We start from the raw sequence: 19,948 nt of genomic DNA, 5'->3' as shown, positions 1-19,948 counted from the left end.
CCCCCTATTTTTTTTTACAATTTTTATTTACTTTATTTGGGGAAAATTACGTTTTTGTTTATTTTTACTTGAAACTTAATTTTTTTTGGGGGGGGGGGGGACTTTATTTTTTCAACTTTTTCTTCACTTTATTTTTTGTCCCACTTTGGGACTTGAACTTTTGGGGGTCTAATCCTTTACAATGCATTCCAATACTTCTGTATTGGAATGCATTGGCTGTATGAGTAATACTGTGTGTATTACTCATACAGCTTCCGGCCTGTGAGATCCAGGGGGCTGGATCTCACAGGCTCGTCACCGGAAGGCAGCTAGATGCCTTCCTTAGACATCGCGCTGCCTTCCATGCCATCGGGTCCCCCCTACAGCCACATGGGGACCTGATGGCACCGCCACACGCGCCGCCGCAAACCACAGGTCTGAATTGACCAGCGGTTTGCGGCGATCGCCGACACGTGGGGGTCAGAAGGCTGGGCACAGGAGTCTTAGGAGTTAAAATTACATTTATATTACCCCTTTCTAGGAAATCTAATGCTCCGTTACATTCACTGACCTGCGATCCCTGTGCACAGTGCTTCTACTTCCGGCGGCTGCTTCATGAATTATTATCACAGGGATCGCAGGTCAGTGAATGTAACGGAGCATTAGATTGCATAGAAAGGGGGGATATAAATGTAATTTTATCTCCTAAGACTCCTGTGCCCAGCCTTCTGTCTCCCAGGGAAGCACGGGAGACACTATTGCAAAATTGTTACCCATCACTTGCCCTACACTTTACCCCAATTTTTTTTTAATATGACAGTTATCCTTTAAACTGATGTTTCAGGAGCGTCTCTCCCCAACTCCTGGCCATTGGGTCTTTGCCAGCCGTTTTTTGCACGCTGTGGAGTGTGTTATATTGAAGTGCTCTCAGGTCTCCAGTTGGTTTCTTGCGCATACTTTGTGGCAAATGGCAGACACCAGTAGACGTGGATCATTCATAATTGAGGAATTGTGCGCTATATTATAGAAACTTGACTGCACTTATGATAACTGATGATTCGCTCTGCTCTACAGCCAAACGCGGTTCAGAGCAAACGTGCTCTCACCTTGGCAGCATGAACTATGAAGTATGGGCAAAAACATTGTTGGAAATCCCTCTTAAAAATCCTGCATATGATCTCAGAGTCTGTGTAATGCTCAGCGTCCGCTAAACATAATGGAAGATGGATGCAATGGCATCCCAGCTGTTTTCTCTCTCTGTCTTACCCATCTACCATATATTATTTACAAATTTCAAAAACAGAGACAAAGAAAAAAGAATTACCGAAGATATATTGCTTCTCTTTGTAATTAGTCGTTGGGTAATCTGTAAGTTTTCCTAATACTTCTTTGCTGTTCTATTTCCTAAGCAGTGACCTGAATACAGTGTATTCATGGAACTGCGAAGTAAAAGAATACTGAAGCTGGCTGTACACATTCAATCATTTGGCCACCAGCTATGTCTCCGGTCACTCTCCCGACTTCCCCATACACACGTTTAAACTTGGTACAGCCGAAAGTGTAGAATGCCGCCTTCAGACAGTGCTGGCGTTGGATTATCTCCCAGGAGAACAAAAGGAACAGGCGAATATTTTCATCATCATCTATCAGGGAAGAGTCAGGAGCTACACACACACACACACACACACACACACATTAGTGTGTCAACCAAAAACCCAACATTCTCGGCAGGTTCGCCTGACCAAAGTGTGATGTGTATGGCCGAGTTAAGACAATACTGAATCACAACACTTATGGACATCCAGTGTTATCACTCACACTAGCAGGACAGCACCTAATAATATTTCATACATTTAATAAAAAGCCTGCAGACTACGGCTGCAACTATCGATTATTTTAGTAATCAAGTATTCTATTGATTAATCCAACGATTAATCAAATAAGAAATAACTAATTAAAAGAATGTTTTCCTTTATAAAAGGTCATCAGCTCCCCCCATGCCATCAGTCGTCTATGCCATCAGCTCCCCCCATGCCATCAGTCGTCTATGCCATCAGCTCCCCCCTGCCCCCGTGCCATCAGTCCTCTCTGCCATCAGCTCCCCCCCCGTGCCATCAGTCCTCTATGCCATCAGCTCCCCCCCAGTGCCATCAGTCACCCCCCAGTGCCATCAGTCCTCTGTGCCAGTCCTCTGTGCTACCAGCTCTCCCCCAGTGCCATCAGCAAATTTGCATCTAGAACCCCAGACAAATCACGCTTCTTCTCAGAGGGTTCCTCGGATGTTTGCTGGAGGTGCCAGGGCAACAGAGGAACGTTTTTCCATATCTGGTGGGATTGCCCCAAAATAAATAAATGGTGGGGTGACATATTTGAAATCTGCCTCACAGATACACAGGCTTCTCCTAGTAAAGCCTTGCTAGCTTGTTTTGACGAAGATGTGCTTAACACTCCCCCTTACATATTTTAACAACCATTAATCACAGCAAGGCTTCTTATACCAACATTTTGGTTGCAAACCTCTCTCCCCTCAATAATGCAATGGAAGCAAAAAATAGACCAACTACACTGATTTGAGGAATTGTCTGCTTGGGAAACTAGAACTCACCCACAGTTTATGAAAAAAATGGCACCTGTGGCTTGTCCATAGGTTCTCACCTTCCTCAACCGGTTGAGTTTGTGACTTCCTGCTTTGGATACCCCTCCTGTAAACCCTCACTCTGCCGCAACCTCGTCATTCTCTCAACCTAGCACAACAGGCTTCACATACATCATCACAATGCTTCCCGAGCAGCCGATATAACACAAGAAGATTCCTCCTTCTCACTGTTTCGCTTCTCCCCTGCCAAGACTCTCCTACTATACTATTGATTAAGGAAAGGGTTACTTTGGTATATGTCAATGTCATTTCGATATGTACTTGTCTAATTGTTGCCATATTCTGTACCACCTATTGGACATGGTCATCCTGCTGGATCTGATTCTTATTGTCCTATCCTGTACTGTGTTACACGGTTCTTGTTATTACACAAAATTAATAATAATAAATAAACATTTGCATCGAGGATTTTTGTGTGTCGAATTACTCAATTCAATCGAGCAATCGTTGCATCCCTACTGCAGACATTACATTGCAAGTACCTTGGTATGCGTCTTTTAGATGATTTGTTTAGGTTGCCGACTTTCTGAATGATGATGCGTTTCAGATGATCAATGGCATCACTGCACTGCTGAATGGTGCCTGTAAATAAAAGCAATAATTAGAAGTAATTTGAAAAAACAAACAACTCTGAACTTTTTCAAAGCTTTCTAAAGAAAAGAAAAAATTATATAAAAAGAGCCTTTAAAAATGACTTCTCTAAGGCCTCATGCACACAGATCCGCAAAATACATTGACATGCCTACCACAGGTATATTCCTCTGGAAGCCTGTAAACGGCAATGCTCCATAAGCATGTATTTATTCTCCCATAGACTGCCTTCTTAAATAAATACAGTCTATGGGAGAAGTTCTCTAATGAACAGGTTAAGAGCGAATATTCAACCCTTATAATGCCCCCCCAAAACAACCCTCATACTGTTCATACTTACCCTGCTCCCTGACACCCACCATTGCATCTCCTCGCCGCGTGGATCAAAACATCCGGGAACGGGGGTGGGGGGTGGGGGCAGCCAATAGCATGCCACAACGGGAACGAGCCTCCGTAGCTCCCCAGGGCATGATGAGGGGCCCGGGCATTTTGGGGGGCATTATAGGGATTGGATAACCCCTTTAAAGAGAACCTGTCAAACTTTATGCTGACCTCACTGAGGGCAGAATAAATTAGTAACAGAAATGCAGATTTCAGCGGTGTGTCACCCATGAGCTAAAAGTAAGTGGTTTCCAAGAACCAGCATCATAACCGCCTGCACTCTCACCCATCTGCTGATGATTGGCAGTTCTCTCTTTGAGAGAAAGGGAGAAAACTAGGTATTAAACTGTCAGTCATCAGCAGGTGGGCAGGAGAGCAGGAATTCATGAATAACCAGGACTCTTCTCAGGTGGCCTGGACTCTTTTCCAGGCCCAGTCTGCAATGATTGTGATGTTGGTTCTCGGCAACCACTTACTTTTAACTTATAAATGACAGAGCGCTGAAATCTACTCACCTGACAGGTTCCTTTCAAAGTAATTTGCACTGCCTTGTCCCATAACGCCCGCACCATTAAAATATAAATGTATTTATCCAGATCCAAAAGTCAAACACACTCCAAAATGGAATCAATAAAAAGTAAATATCACCCTGCAAAAAAAATAACCCCTCACACAGCTCCATAGACATAACTCTAAAAAATAAAAAAAATAAAAAATAAAATAAAAACACAATTAAAAAAAAAGTTATGGGGTCAGAATATGGCGATGCAAAGATATAAAAGTTTTTTTTTATTTTATTTTTTTATTAAAGGGGTATTCCCATCTCAGACACTGTGGGCATTTCGCTAGGATAGCGAGGGTGATCAAGACGGCCTCCTGGGTGCTTACCAAGCACGGCGCTAAACGTCATATAGCGGCTTGTGCTTGGTATTGCAGCTCAGCCCTATTGATTTGAATAGACTGATCTCAGGGAGTGCCCAGCCTCTTCTAGCAGGTAATCGGAGGGTGTCTGACATCCGGGACCTGAGGATAGGTCATCAATATTTAATTAATTAACAATAATTAATAGATCAAGTTGCAGTGATGCCACACCAAGCCCACTACATAAATGCAGCACCAGAACCAAGCTCATTAAATAAATACTGTGCCAGAACCAAGAACAGTACATAAACATAGCACTTGAACTAAGCCCAGTACATAAATACAGCACCAGAACCAAGCTCATAATATGAATACAGCACAAGAGCTACGATCTATGAACAGAAAAATAAAAAAGTTATGGCTCCAGGAAAGCAGGGTATGAAAAATGAAAACGCAAGATGAAAATTGCTCAGGGCTGAAAGAATTAAGCATTACATTATACTCATTCAAATCAATGAGTTGCCAGTGTAACGCAGAACAGGTCCTCTATCGCAAGACGCTAAATGCTTTCTATGTCAAGCATAGCCGTAAAGGTCCTTGTACACAGATTATTATAAATCAACGATCATATGAAGTTTGGTTGCCAAGAATCAGCCTGTATACAGGTGTCATCGATCATCTGATGAACAAGCACTTGTTCACTGGGTAAAAGCATCATTGATACAGACCTCTAAATCATCATTCCAGGGAAACTGTGCCGTGTAAACATGTATCTGCCGTGTAAACATGTATCATCACTTTTCCCCATACAGGAGTTTATTGCTAAATGTAAACTCTCTCTATTAAAGGGGTTGTCCGGGTTCAGAGCTGAATTACTTGAGCTCTGAAGCATTGGAGCAGTTCATGCTCCGATGCTCTTCTTTGCGCTGCGCTAAATCGTGCAGGTCAAAGGCTCTTTTGTTTACAATAACACACTGCCCGGCGGAGGCTTTCGCCGGGCAGTGTGTTCTGTGACATCACCGGCTCTGATGGGAGGGCTTTAGCGCTGCCCTAGCCGTTTTACTGGCTAGAGCAGCGCTAAAGCACGCCCATCAGTGTCGGTGACGTGACCAGGCACACTGAGCAGCCAGAAGAGGAGACTTCAGCGCTCCTGCAAGGGACCCGGTACGTCACGAACCTAAGAAAAGTTCATTTCTGGCGAAGAATTTCCAAAAAAAAAAGGGGGGGGGGGGCTTCAGAAACATGTGGAAAAGGTAGGACATGGATGTATGTTATATGTATGTCTGTCTTGTACTAATGTAACAAAGATGAAAATACTTATGCATTACTTTATAATAAATATATTCCCAAATTGACTTAGAAATAACTCTTTCTTCAGAAGAGCGGTTGAGATTATACACGTGCATTCACAAAACATCTATGGCCAGCAATGTTCAGGAGGCGGGTTTCAAACTCATGTCACGTTGGTACAGGGTCCCAACTAGACTCAACTCCATTTTCCAATCTACCTCGCCCATGTGCTGGCGTTGTGGCTCTGAGAGGGGTACATTATTAGGCTACTTTCACACTAGCGTTCGGGCGGATCCGTTCTGAACGGATCCACTCATATTAATGCAGACGGTGGCTCCGTTCAGAACGGATCCGTCTGCATTAAAATGGCAAAAAAAAGCTAAGTGTGAAAATAGCCTCGGACGGATCCGTCCAGACTTTCAATGTAAAGTCAATGGGGGACGGATCCGCTTGAAGATTGAGCCATATTGTGGCATCTTCAAACGGATCCGTCCCCATTGACTTACATTGTAAGTCTGGACGGATCCGCACGCCTCCGCACGGCCAGGCGGACACCCGAACGCTGCAAGCAGCGTTCAGCTGTCCGCCTGTCCGAGCGGAGCGGAGGCTGAACGCCGCCAGACTGATGCAGTCTGAGCGGATCCGCTCCATTCAGACTGCATCAGGGCTGGACGGCTGCGTTCGGGTCCGCTCGTGAGCCCCTTCAAACGGAGCTCACGAGCGGACACCCGAACGCTAGTGTGAAAGCAGCCTTACATGTATTCTGGTCTTGTCCCCTTCTCTCGGCTTTCTGGGATTCTGTGTGGGGGATCACATCGAAGTTTACTACATACACCCTCCCGAAGACGCTGGCCTTTTTCCTGCTCCATCAGTGCGAGATTCCTCTGGCATCCTACAACAAATCTGTGGTAAGACATTTGGTAAACGCGGAAAGAGCTTGCATCCCATGCCTATGGAGGCAGTCTTCTGCTCCCTCCATATCAATGTGGATCAGTAGAGTCCAGGAGATTATGAGAATGGAGGATCTCACTTCTTCACTGAGACACACTGAGAAAAGATTCTCCAAAACGTGGAGTCACTGGTTGATCTTTTATGATTCGGCTGATTGTAAGGCGCTACTGGCACCTGAGTGAGAGTAGAGGTTTGCGAATGCTGTCCCCCCTTTCCTTTACCCTTCCTCCCTTTTCCCTCCCCTGTCTCCCCCTCTCCGTGTCTACATTATATTTGTATTCAGTTTGCATATTACTGTTCCACAGTCGGTTGTGATTTTCCCGAGTAGGGTTCTATAATTGTACGACCCGTCGATTGTCATTTATTTTACCTATGCTTTGGTACTGAGATGTATTCAACATCAGTCTCATTGCTTGTCATGCTTTGATGTCATTTATTTTGCCTGTGCTTTGAAACTGAGATGTATTCTACATCAGTCTCGTTGCTTGTCATGCTTTGATCTATTGAAAATTGAAAAATTTAAATAAAGAATTTACAAAAAAAATATATTCCCAAATAACTTTCGTTATTTATAATGGCTCATGTTGTCTAGGGAGCAATCATAGGGGGAAACAAAATGGCCACTATCCTGTTAGTACATACAAAATCTGTCCTAATCACACAGCAGGACAAGTTACTTCACATCACTGAGCTAAAGAGCTGCCCCATCTCTGGTCTACTTGTCAGGGGTTATAGTAACATAATATACAAGTCCGAAAAAAGACATTTGTCCATCCAGTTCGGCATGTTATCCTGCAAGTTGATCCAGAGGAAGGCAAAAAAAAAAAAAAAAAAAAAACGATATGGTAAAAGCCAATTTTCCCCACTAAAAGGGGAAAAAAATAACTTCCCGACTCCAATCAGGCAATCAGAATAACTCCCTGGATCAACGACCCATCTCTAGTAGCTATAGCCTATAATATTATTACACTCCAGAAATATATCCAGGCCCCTTTTGAACTCTTTTAGTGAACTCACCATCACCACCTCCTCAGGCAGAGAGTTCCATAGTCTCAGTGCTCTTACCATAAAGAATCCTCTTCTATGTTTGTGTACAAACCTTCTTCCCTCCAGACACAGAGGATGTCCCCTTATCACAGTAAAATGTAGAGATACAAAAAGAGGATTACGGTACAATTTTAACTCCCTGGTCTAAAAGTGGACCAGCAGTCGCAAAATAGGTACCTAGAGTAGAGGCTATCAGAGGCGCCAGGGGGCGGAGAAGAGTTCTATAGAGAACAATATAGGAGTTATGCTCATCTGCAATTATGGAACAAGATAGGCAGCTCAAGTGTTTCAGTGGATCAAGGATTACCCTTGCCCACTTATGAAAAGATATAGGCGGTGTAGAGAGGACAAAGGAAGAGAAGCCCTTCACACCAGTGGAAAACAGTTTGAAACACGTACCAGGCGCCAGATCACTCAGTCATTAGTCGTGATGAAGATACAGACTGATTCTTATTTGTGTATAAGATATAGAGAAGACCTTCACCGGGGTCTGTTTGAAGAGCTAGGAGTTTAGAAAAAACTCCTCAGCTCTATATTGGTGATGTTAGAGATCATAAAATAATGATAGTAATAAAATTAAGGATAATAGTAAAATCAAATCCACTCACTTCACAGGGGGGGGCAGTCACCAGGATAAGCTCAAGACACCTGGGACTATTTCCCCCCCCAGCCAGGATCGCATGTAGAGATGTAAATAATTGAACGCCGCCTACACACGTGGCTTCTGGTCATTCATTTTATTAGTATAAGACTCAACGCGTTTCGAGGGTCTGAGGCCCTCTTCTTCAGGAGTGCTTTAACATATTCTGAGACCAGTCAGGAGTCCTGGGGATAAAAACAAGATTTTTGTGAACTCACCTGTAAAATCTCTTTCTCGCTCATATCATTAGGAGGACACAGGACCGTGGGTATAGCTTGCTGCTGCCACTGGGAGGCGACACTAGGCTGAAAGCTGTTAGCTCCTCCCATGCAGGCTATACCCCCTCCAGCCTGGAGAGAGCATATCAGCCTGGAGAAGCAGAATTAAAACTAAAAACCAACAAGAACTGCACACTGCCGTAAGACCGAACCACAACAAGGTCCCAACCAGCAAAACTTGGACCCCACTTGCCGTATAAAGAACATTGGGTGGGTGGGTGCCACCAAACCTCTACGAGGACCTTCCGAGATTGCGAACAGAGCGCCCGTGCGCCTAAAGGGGGCCACGACGGACAGGTAGATCTTCAAGGCCCGCACCACGTCCAGACGACGGAGAAAAAACCTCCCATGGATGAAAAGGCTTAGGGCAAAACGAGGGCAGAACAATGTCCTCGTTAATGTGAAATGCGGATGCTACCTTTAGTAGAAAAGACACCACCTTATCTTGATGGAACACCAAGCAGGGCTCCCTGCAGGAAAGAGCCGCCAGTTCCGAAACCCTTCGAATAGATGCAACAGCCACCTAAAACGCCACTTTCCAGGAAAGCAAACAAAGGGAAACATCTCTCAGAGGTTCGAATGGAGCGGCCTGGAGCGAAACCAGAACTAGGTTCAGGTCCCAAGAGTGCAAAGGCGGCCAATAGGGAGGCATGGTGTGAGCCACCCCTTGTATGAAGGTATTGATCAGACCTAAGACGGCCAGTGTACGCTGGAAAAAAGTAGATGGGGCTGAGAACTGCCCCTTTAGGGAACTAAGAGCCAGACCCAGTTCTAATCCGGACTAAAGAAACGTCAGCACCATAAGAAGTGAGAACCTCCAGGGAGAAAGACGCATTCCTCACAGAAGCGTTAGGAAGGACTTCCAAGTCAGATAGTAAATCTAGGTAGAGGAGGGTTTCCTAGCCCTAATCATAGTCCAAATGACTGCATCAGAAAAACCCCTTCTGTTTCAACAAGAAGGTTTCAACAGCCATGCCGTTAAACGTAGCGTATCTTTTTTTTTTTTTTTGAGTATCAAAATACTTTATTGTTGTAATACAAAACTTTATATCCATACTACTTTGCAATATTATAAAATTCATAAGCCCGTCAGTTCTATTGAGTGACATTAATTTCACTTCACCAACCCCCCACCCAACCCCACTTTGCAGGAAGGAAAAAAAAAAAAGAAGATCCTTCATAAAGCCTAGGGGGGAAAAAGGTTCTGATTAATTAACCCTATTCCAATCTTTCCAGAGTTTTTTCCACTTCAAGTAAGATCCTCTTTGTTTGTACAGAATCTTTTCATAGGTTTTCACTTTCTTGACCAGGCCCAACCAGTTGTTACACTCTGGAGCGGAATGGGAAAACCATAATCTAGTGATCAGGAGCCTAGCCAAAAACATAACCTTGATCAGCAGTTGGCGTTTTATAGGCTGGCAATTAAGCTCCGATAAGTCCCCCAGGACCCATATCCTGGGTGACAAAGGGACAGAGATGTTAAGTTTATGAGCCAGATTGTTTTGGACCAGGCTCCAGTATCTGCTCACCGTTGGGCAGTCCCAGAACAGGTGTAAATGATCTGCCCCGGGATCGCTGCAGCGTGGGCAATCGGAAGAGGCCCTGAGGCCTCTTTTGTATAACCATGTGGGTGTCACATAAATTTTGTGCAGAATATTAAATTGTACAACAATGTGATTAAAATTGTGTGAAACCAACTTTAAGCTATCCCCCATGTTCTCCCAATTTGGAGAACCCACCTCTGAAAGTAGAGAAGACCAGGCTCTCTGTCCTGGAGAGAGAACATCCGAAAAAAAGTTATTCATTAAGTGCTTATAGCAATGTGATATTTTAATTCTCGTGACAGTTTTCTTACAAATTAAATCGTGTAGAAATAAAGGGGTATCAATAAAAAATTGGCTATCCGACGTGCAAGATAGTGCTGACCTCAGTTGGAAATATGGAAACCAAACCACCTCACCTAAATTTGCCCTTTGCTTTAGTTCCATGAGGGGCAATATTTGTCCCTCACTGACCACTTGGTGTAGATACTGAACATTTTTGTTCCTCCAATACTGGCAGCAGTTTAAGTCATTTAAATTAAGGAGCTTAGAGTTGTGCCACAATGGGGTACAAATAAGTGACGCCTTAACTCCACACCATCTCCTTATGGCCAACCAAGTCCTCATAGCCATTTTGCAGATAAGTGTGTACCCACTCAGTGTGTTTACTAGATAATCAGACTCCAATACAGTGAAGAAATCCGAGAATCCTGAGTCTTTCACCACTCTACTGCAGAAAGGGCTATTTTCCCAGTCATTAAAAAGACATAATTGGGAGGCCATAAAGTAACCCCTAAAATAGGGGAGGTTGAGACCTCCCCGCTCATAGGGCATAGAAAAATAGAGTGCCTTTAGTCTCACGCGCTTCCTCCCCCATATTAAATCATTGAGCATCCGGTCTATCAATCTAAAGTAGTTATCTGCAATCCATACAGGCGAGTTGCGCAAAATATAAAGAACCTGGGGCAGTACTACCATTTTTATTAATGAGATTCTGTCCGCTCTAGAAAGCAGGATTTTTTGCCATACCTTAATTTTAGCCCTCACCTTCATCAACAGCGGAATCAGATTTAATTGTAGATATTCATGCGGTTTGGCAGAAACTGTTATCCCCAGGTATTTTATTGACTCAGAGATCGTCAACTGATTATCCCATTCGCCACGCAACTCGTCTATAGGAAGGAGGACGGTCTTATCCCAGTGGATCTCCAGACCGGATGGATCAGAGAAGAGACCAATCAGCTCCATTATACGAGGGAGAGTAGTGTCTGTTTGATGCATAAAAACCAGGATGTCATCTGCATAGAGTGAAACACGATCATACTCCCCATTTATGCCGAAGCCGGCCACCTTTAAGTCCTGCCTTATACTAGTTGCTAAAGGTTCGATGTAAATATTGAATAGCAGGGGGGAGAGGGGACAGCCTTGACGGGTACCTCTTCCCAGGATGAAACTCTCTGTCACTGTCCCATTAATCCTGATCCTAGCCACTGGGGAATTATATAACAGCTGAATCATTGCCATAAATTTTGGTCCAAAACGCATTTTCTTCATTACCTCCCAGAGAAAAGTCCACTCCACCCTGTCGAAGGCTTTGGTAGCGTCCAACGACAGGATGGAGCGGGCACCACCTCCCGGGGACTGAATATTCGTGAATAATCTATGCAAGTTGTGCTGAGTACCCCTTTTTGGCATAAAGCCATTTTGATCTGGGTGGATAATGGTGGATATGACCCGCGACAGCCTTCTAGCCAGAGCTTTGGATAGTATCTTAGCATCCGTGTTTAATAAGGAGATTGGTCTATAAGAGCTCAATTCTGCCGGGTCTTTATCCTTTTTTAAGATTAAAACAATGAGAGCCTCCATCATGGAGTTTGGTAGTCCCCCTCCCTGTGTTGCTTGGGAAAAAACCTCGAGCAGCTGAGGAAGAATCACATCACTATACTTACGGTAAACCTCGTATGGCAGGCCATCCAAGCCTGGCGATGAGTTCCCCGAAAAATCGTTTCAGAAATATATATATATATATTTGGGACTTTTAGCACATTAACTATCACTATTTTTGACACTTCTTTTGGTGTGTTTTTGCGATTAATCTATTCTTTTTCTGATATTTTCTTATGCCCTATATTTTCAGAGCAATACTTGTCTTTTATTCTTTATTTCAATTCTGGGTCTTTTTTTGATTCTGATTCATTGCTTTGTATAAATTATGTGCCAAGTCTGGTGCAAAAGGCCTGCTTCTGTTCTCTTTCTTTCTCCGTTTACATCTGCAGTTCCCCTCGTCGCCGCCACATGCCGGGATCTATGTCACTTCCGACTATTGACACGCAGTGGGAACCATGCGGGCCGGCGCGTGCTGCTACTTCCGGTCTTTGGAACGCAGCGCGGGCCGGTCTGGATGGGCGCATGCGCGAACGGCACATCCGGACGCCGTTCGCTTCCCACAGCATGTCCATACTTGCATCCTGGGAGACTTCCCCCATCCGCCTCTATGTCGCTCCACGTCAATAAGGTAGTTACCGCCCCTTTGTTACATCTGGTATCCCTGCACAGGTATAGGTTATCACTTGATTATTTGATACATATATATATCTGATGATTGTCATTGGGAACCAGGCACTCCTGAGGAAGCCAGCAAGCCTGGCGATACGCGTGGGGCTTTCTCTCTGATCGCCACAGACACCCCCCATCATGCCAATACCATGATAAGTATTTATTAACTCTTATTCATTGTTGATGGATCTCATGCACTTTATATTTTGATATGTTGATGGATGTGGGGGTTCATATATGAAATTGTGGTGATTCAGATGGGCATGCGCCGATACACGGCTTACATGGCCCGGATTTGTTGTATACAACGATTTTAAACTTTTTTATGCTGTGTCTGTTTCCTAAATAAACTTGTACATTTTGTAGATGTGCGGCTCCTGTTTCGGTATTCTTTCTTCTCCTTTGCTACAGAGTTCCCCGAAATAGACCCAAGGGCCTCCTGCAGCTCTGAGAGAGACAATTCCTCTTCCAGATATTTTATTTGAGCTTCATTTAAGGTGCAGAGTGGAATTTTCTCCAAGAACCGCATCGCCAGTTCAGATGTCAAGCCAGAGGAGGGTTTATATATCTGAGCAAAGTAATACAGAAAAGTATTCCTGATTCCTTCTGAATCTATTATAATTTCCCCCTCTGTATTCCGGATCAAGGTAATAGATTGATTTTTCTTATCTTGTTGTGAGATTATTCTAGCTAGAAGCTTACCCGGTCGTCCAGACTCGGAAAAATAATTTAACCCCTTAAAGAATACCCTATGGTTTGCCTTCTCTGTTACACAACTCTCCAGGAGACAGCTGGCCTTCTGCATCTCTTCCCTGTTGTGCTCAGTGGGTTGCCTGATGAATCGCTCAGTTGTAGATGCCGCAGTCTTAGCCAATTCCTCCTCCTTCCTTTTAAATGTTCTCTTTAGTGCAGCAATCTCACTTATAAAGGTCCCCCTCAAGTATGCTTTCAAGGCATCCCATACCATATTGATGTTTGCAGAGGGTAGATTCACCTCCCAAAAGGAAGAAATCAGCAGTTTAATAACCTGATTATCCATAATAGTGAGCCAATATGGATTCAGCTTAAATCCCAGCCCCCGAATATCCTTGTTCTCCCCAGTGCAAACCTCAATCAAAACGGGCGAATGGTCTGAAATTGTTCTTACTCCATATCGCATCTTGCGGATATTACTCAAGTTACACTCATTAGTAAGTGCTAAATCGATCCTAGACATTGCTCTACCGCCCCTGCTGACACAGGAATACACTCTCTTTCCTCCGCCAAGATGTTCCCATATATCCACCAGCCCTACTTCCAAACAAAACTGGGACAGCGGGGAGTTAGAAGAATTCCTCCGCCTTTCTGTATCTGATGAAAATCTATCTCTGTTAGGGTCCATGACCGCGTTAAAATCTCCCATCAAGATCAACCGAGATTCTGGTCTCCTTTCAGAAAAGAGCATCAACTGGGTCAGTGGATACATTGAAAATGGCGGGGGTATATAAAAAAAAGCGAGGATATAGCTGCATCCAGACAGCTCGCCATGAAGGAAGATGAATCTACCCTGATCATCTATATGGGATTTTATAAGGGTGAAATCTATAGAATTATGGATAAGAACTGAAACCCCCCAGGCAGAGCTGCTGAAAGTAGAATGATAAGATTGGGAATACCATCCCGTTGTCAGGCGGGACACGGTTTCTTTAGTTAGATGGGTTTCTACTATGCAGATGATTGCTGGGAGATATCTTTTTACTGCATCCATAATAGCCTGTCTTTTTACCTTTTCCCCCAACCCTCTGACATTCCAGGATACCATTCTAATAGACATCAATTACAACCAAAAAAAAAGAAAACCCCCTGCCTGCAAAGTGGGTAATCATCCCCCCTCCCTCCCCCCCCCCCCCCCTCCGTTGATTTGCCCGGTCTATTCAGCGAACCTCTAACCTCCGGCCATTCTCCCCCATTCTAGCCCCGCCCCCCTCCCAACCCTCCGGTAATGAAAGTACACAATGTCAGATGCCCTTTTGATCCATCCACTCTAGCACTTGTTGCGGTGTCTCAAAGAAAAGGGGAGTCCCATTGTGAATCACTCTCAGTTTCGCTGGGTACTGTAGAGAATATTTAATCTCCTTGGATGCCAGGCGTTTCTTTATCTCTGTGAAATTTCTTCTTTTTTCCTGAGTTTGCCGAGCAAAATCAGGAAAGAAGAGCAGCCTAGTGCCCTGATATTCAATGGGTGTCAATTCTCTTGCTCTTCTCAGTATCATATCTCTGTCAGAGGACAATAATAATTTCATTAAAATTGCACGCGGGGGCCTCCCTGGAATAGGTTTCCCTCCTGGGATTCGATGAGCTCTTTCAATTTGAAATCCCGATGAGAAGTTATCGCTACCTAGGTTATGCAGAACCGCGTCTTTAAGTTGTTCCTCTAAGTGTCGACCTTCCACTCCTTCTGGGAAGCCAATTATTCGGACATTATTTCGCCTTGACCTATTTTCAAGGTCCTCTAACTTATTTTGAAGTGCTTGATTTTCTGAGGCGAGAAGCATAGTTTTAGATTTTAGCATGTCCGTGTCAGTTTGCAGAGAGGCAACTGTTTTTTCCATATGCAGAACTCGATCACGGATCTTTGCTAGGTCATCTCTTATTAAGGATATGTCGATCTGCATTGACCCCAATTGAGCGGACATCCCTTGCACTAAGCTGCCGTTGTTTTCCACGGCGCCAAGGATTTTGTCCAAGAGAGATGGATCGTATTCAGTTTGTGTTTGTACAAGGAGGCCTTCCTCCCCCGTCTCCTGGTCTGCGTCCTCTAATCCGTCCTCAGACTGATCAACTTTTTGGGGAATTTTAGCGAATTTTCTCAAATTAGCAGAGGGATTAGTTTTTACCGAGTTCTTTTCGAATGGGAGAGGTGATTTCAGAAATTTATCAATTCTGTTTTCTGGAGTCTTAGACCCCACCTTGATTACAGAGGAATCGACTGAACGTCGCTTTGGGGCCATTCTTTCATAAGAAAAAAAATGTATTCTCTTTTTTTTTTTTTTTTCTTTTTTTTCTTTTTTTTCCCCCTCTCTTTCTTCCCCCTTTATCCTTGTCCTCTTTTTCTTTTTTTCTTATTCCTTTTCTTTATTGCCTCTCCCCCTTTTCTTTCGCCTTCTTAACCTCTTCGGCCTTTTCTCTATCTTCTCTTTCTTATCTTTTCTTATCCTTTTATTTATTTATTTATTTCCCCCCCCCCCCTTTTTTGTCTTTCACCCCTACCTCTTCCTTCCCTTATTCCTTTCCTCTCCCCCTTACGCTCCCCCCCCCCCCCCCGCCCTCACCGGGGACGAAAAAAGGAAGGAGAGAGTGGGGAAAAAAAAGAAAACAGTTCCAATCAGAGAGAAGGGGACTATCTCCTCCGTGTGGCAATCTGAGGGGAAAAAAAAACCTGCACACCAGGGATGGAAAAGCTCAGAAAAACTTAGAAGAGTCAAAAGTAGGCTATATATATATATATTTTTTTTTTTCTTTTTTCTCACGTGTCCGGAGGAGGAAGTCCTACTCGTGGGGCACTCCACAGCTGTGTCCAAATATCGAGGGCAGACGAGAGGGATGGCAACAGTTCAAAGTAGAAGGCACCAACAAAATGGGGATCAAGGTGGCAGACAGTCCGCAGCAAGCAAAGCAGCAGGTGGAGAGACGACCCAGCAGCACACAATCCGGACGATCAACCAGCTGAAGCCCGCCTCCGGAGCAGAGCCAGACGGTGAAAGCCGATGACAATGCAGAGCAGAGCAAGCAGCAGGGAAAGGAGCGGAGGATCCCACCGCACATCGGCTGACAAGCGATGAAAAGCGACACACCAGGCGGCCGGACCCAGAGGACAGGAGGTAAAAACCTACAGCGGAGAGAGGAGATAGCGCCGGGTCGCAGCACTATCCATCAGCTGTTCAGCATCAGCTGTTCGGATAGACGCGAGAGCCTGGGAGCGGGAGGCCGGTGGAGGGGGAGAACGAGACGCGACGTATTCACGTCATCACGCCGTCACGAATTGAAACGTAGCGTATCTAAATTCTGATGGAAGACTGGGCCCTGGGAGAGCAGGTCGGCCCTGAGTGGAAGAGACCACGGTGCATCCCCCAGAAGAAGAATGAGCTCTGAGTACCAAGCTCGTCAAGGTCAGTCTGGGGCGATCAGGATTGCCTGGATGCCCTCCATCCTGATTCTGCACAGGACCTTAAGCAGGAGTGGTAAGGGTGGGAACACGTAAAGGAACAATAAGATGTCCCATGATGCCATGAGAGCGTTCACGTTGTATACCACTGGGTCTCTTGCGCAAGAAAAAAAGCACGGGAGCTTGTGATTGAGTCTGGACTCCATCAAGTCTACTTCCGGACGTCCCTACCGGAGACAGAAAGCCTCGAACACCTCCTGATAAAGAGACCACCTCCCCCTGGTCCACCGTCGTCCGGCTGAGAAAGTCTGCCGTCCAATTGTCCACTCCCGGAATGTAGACTGCCGAAGTCACCGGAACACGGGCTTCCGCCCACTGTAGAATATTCGCAGACTCCTGCATCACCGCACGGCTGCGACTCCCTCCTTGGTGGTTGATATAGGCCACCGCCGTAGCATTGTCCGACTGTACTCTGACTGGACGATCCTGCAAGAGGGGAGTCCAATGATGAAGGGAGAGGTAGATGGCCCGGAGTTCCAGGATGTTGATGGGCAGTTTGGACTCCGACTGAGACCAAACGCCCTAGACAGTCCGGGTGGCAAAGACCCCGCCCCAGGTCTTGGAGGCTGGCGTTGGTTGTAATTACAGTCCATGTCACTGGGAAAAGGATTTCCCCAAAGACAGGTGTGCAGTCATGATCCACCAACTGAGTGCCGAGAGTCCAGGGATTTGTCCCAGGATGACAAAATGGCCCGCAGAAAGTACCTGGTGTGGAATTGGGCGAAAGGGATTGCCTCAAAAGGCTACCATCAGGCCCAGCACTCGCATACAACAGCGGATTGACGTACTGCAGCATTGGAGTAGCAGATGCACCGACCTCTGAATGTCCAGTGTCTTCTCCAGTGGCAGGCGTACCACGGCTGCACCTGAATCTAACGTCATGCCCAGGAACCTGACCTGTGTGGCGGGAAACAGGAAGGACTTCCGAAGATTGACTATCCAACCGAAGCGGGATAGAGTGCTCAAAGTGACCTGAAGACTTTACTCGCATTGAGACGCTGTAGGAGCCTTGATAAAGATGTCGTCTAAATAAGGGAGTAGATTAATGCCACTGGATCGCAGAAGGCCCAGAAGGGGAGCAAGTACCTTTGTGAATACTTGCGGAGCTGACGCCAGGCCGAATGGTAGGGCGACAAATTGGTAATGGCACGAATGAATGGCAAACCGAAGAAAGCGTTGGTGAACGGTTGCGATGGGAACGTGTAGGTAGGCATCCTGGATGTCTATGGACGTCATAAATTCCCCTTGTACCAATGAACCACGGAATGAAAGGACTCCATCCTGAATCGCTGAATACAGAGGAAGCAGTTCACTATCTTGAGGTCCAGTACTGAGCGAACATCCCCTCTTTTTTGGGGACCACGAACAGGTTGGAATAAAAACCCGTAAACCTTTCCTCTAAGGGCACCGGAGTTATCACCCCCTGTGAGAGAAAAGATTGAACTGCATGAAAGAATGCCGCAACTCAAACTGGATCCCTGGGAGGCTGAGAGAGGAAAAAACGGTTGGGCAGGATAGGCTTGGACTCTATCTTGTAACCCGAGGTGACGACCTCAAGTGCCCATGCGTCCGAAATATGGGTCCACCAAATCTCCTGAAAAAAGAGGAGACGCCACCCCCACCCGTGAGGGCGGATACACAACTTCATGCTGAAGGCTGTTTTCCGGGAGCAGGATGAGGTTGCTGAGCCCGTGGACCCCAGGCCTGCTGGGGCTTAAAGGGCTTGTCCGGGTTCAGAGCTGAACCCGGAAATACACTTATTTTCACCCAGACAGCCCCCCTGAGGCTAGCATCGGAGCATCTCATGCTCCGATTTGCTCCCCTGCCCTGCGCTAAATCGTGCAGGGCACGTGCTTTTTTGTTTTCAATAACACACTGCCGGGCGGTAACTTCCGCCCGGCAGTGTGTTCGGTGACGTCACCGGCTCTGAGGGGCGGGCTTTAGCTCTGCCCTAGCTGTTTTACTGGCTAGGGCAGAGCTAAACCCCGCCCATCAGTGCCGGTGACATCACCGGGGTTCCTGTCAGCCCCATGGAGAGCCCCGGTACGTCTCCGGAACTCCTAAAAATGCCTTTGCCTTGCGCAATTTAGCGCAGGGCAAAGAAGAGCATCAGAGCATAAACTGCTCCGATGCTCATGTCAGGGGGGCTGCCGGGGTGAAAATGGAGGGATGTCCGGTTTCAGCTCTGAACCCGGACAACTCCTTTAAAGGACCATTTCGTCGGTCCTGAGTGGACAGTCCCACCGCTGAGGTGGGCGCTCGATGGGATCCCAAGAACCTGCGAAAGGACGGGTAACAGGAGGAGGAAACTCTAGGACGAAAGGAACGATTCGCCTTAGGTTGGGGCAGATGGGTGCTTTTCTCACCCGTTGCTTCCGAAATAATCTCATCCAGCCGGGCACCAAAGAGTCAAGGCCCAGCAAAGGAAAGTCTCAAAAGCGAGTGTTTATAGGATAAATCTGCTGCCCAAACCTTAAGCCATAACTCTTGGCGGATAGATATCGCGAGAGCCAAGCAACCATCCTCCCAGCGTCCACAGCCACTTCGCAGAGATATTTCCCTGCCTGAGAAATTTGGAGTGGTAAGGACTGGAGCTCAGCAGGGAGCGGATGCTAGATCTTGGTTCAAACAGAGGGCCCACTCTGAGACCGCCTTGGCTACCCATGCAGAGGCGAAAATTAGTCGTAAGGCCGAACCACTAGCCGCCAAGATAGACTTGGAGAGCGATTCTATGCAAAGGTCAACCGGGTCCTGGAGAGATGAGCCATCCGCCACTGGGATAGTCGTGTTCTTAGCCAGGCGAGCGAGTGGTGTGTCCACTTTCGGAGAAGACCATTTTTCCACGCAATCGCCTGGAAAAGGATAAAGTAGTTCCAATCGCTTAGGAACAATGAAGCGTAGACCTGGGTGGTCCCAAGCTTTTGCGACAACTACAGAAAAGTAAAGGTGTAATGGGAAAGACTTAGGTGTCTG

The 19,948-nt window shown here is 45.9% G+C and overlaps 1 protein-coding gene across 2 annotated transcripts in view; it reads right to left on the bottom strand.

Annotated features, from left to right (window-relative positions):
• The window catches only part of PRKDC (protein kinase, DNA-activated, catalytic subunit), a 408,896-nt gene that overhangs the window by 183,923 nt on the left and 205,025 nt on the right, over positions 1 to 19,948 (bottom strand). For both annotated transcript variants that reach the window (XM_044294047.1, XM_044294048.1), the window contains exon 29: positions 3,118 to 3,217. In XM_044294047.1, coding sequence (XP_044149982.1) covers positions 3,118 to 3,217 — 100 coding nt within the window. The remainder of the gene's footprint in view (positions 1 to 3,117; positions 3,218 to 19,948) is intronic.

This window comes from Bufo gargarizans, chromosome 5, assembly GCF_014858855.1.
Source record: "Bufo gargarizans isolate SCDJY-AF-19 chromosome 5, ASM1485885v1, whole genome shotgun sequence".
Taxonomy (NCBI): Eukaryota; Metazoa; Chordata; class Amphibia; order Anura; family Bufonidae; genus Bufo; species Bufo gargarizans.
The sequence above is the reverse complement of the archived record's forward strand: the minus strand, read 5'-3'. Positions and strand labels throughout refer to the sequence as shown.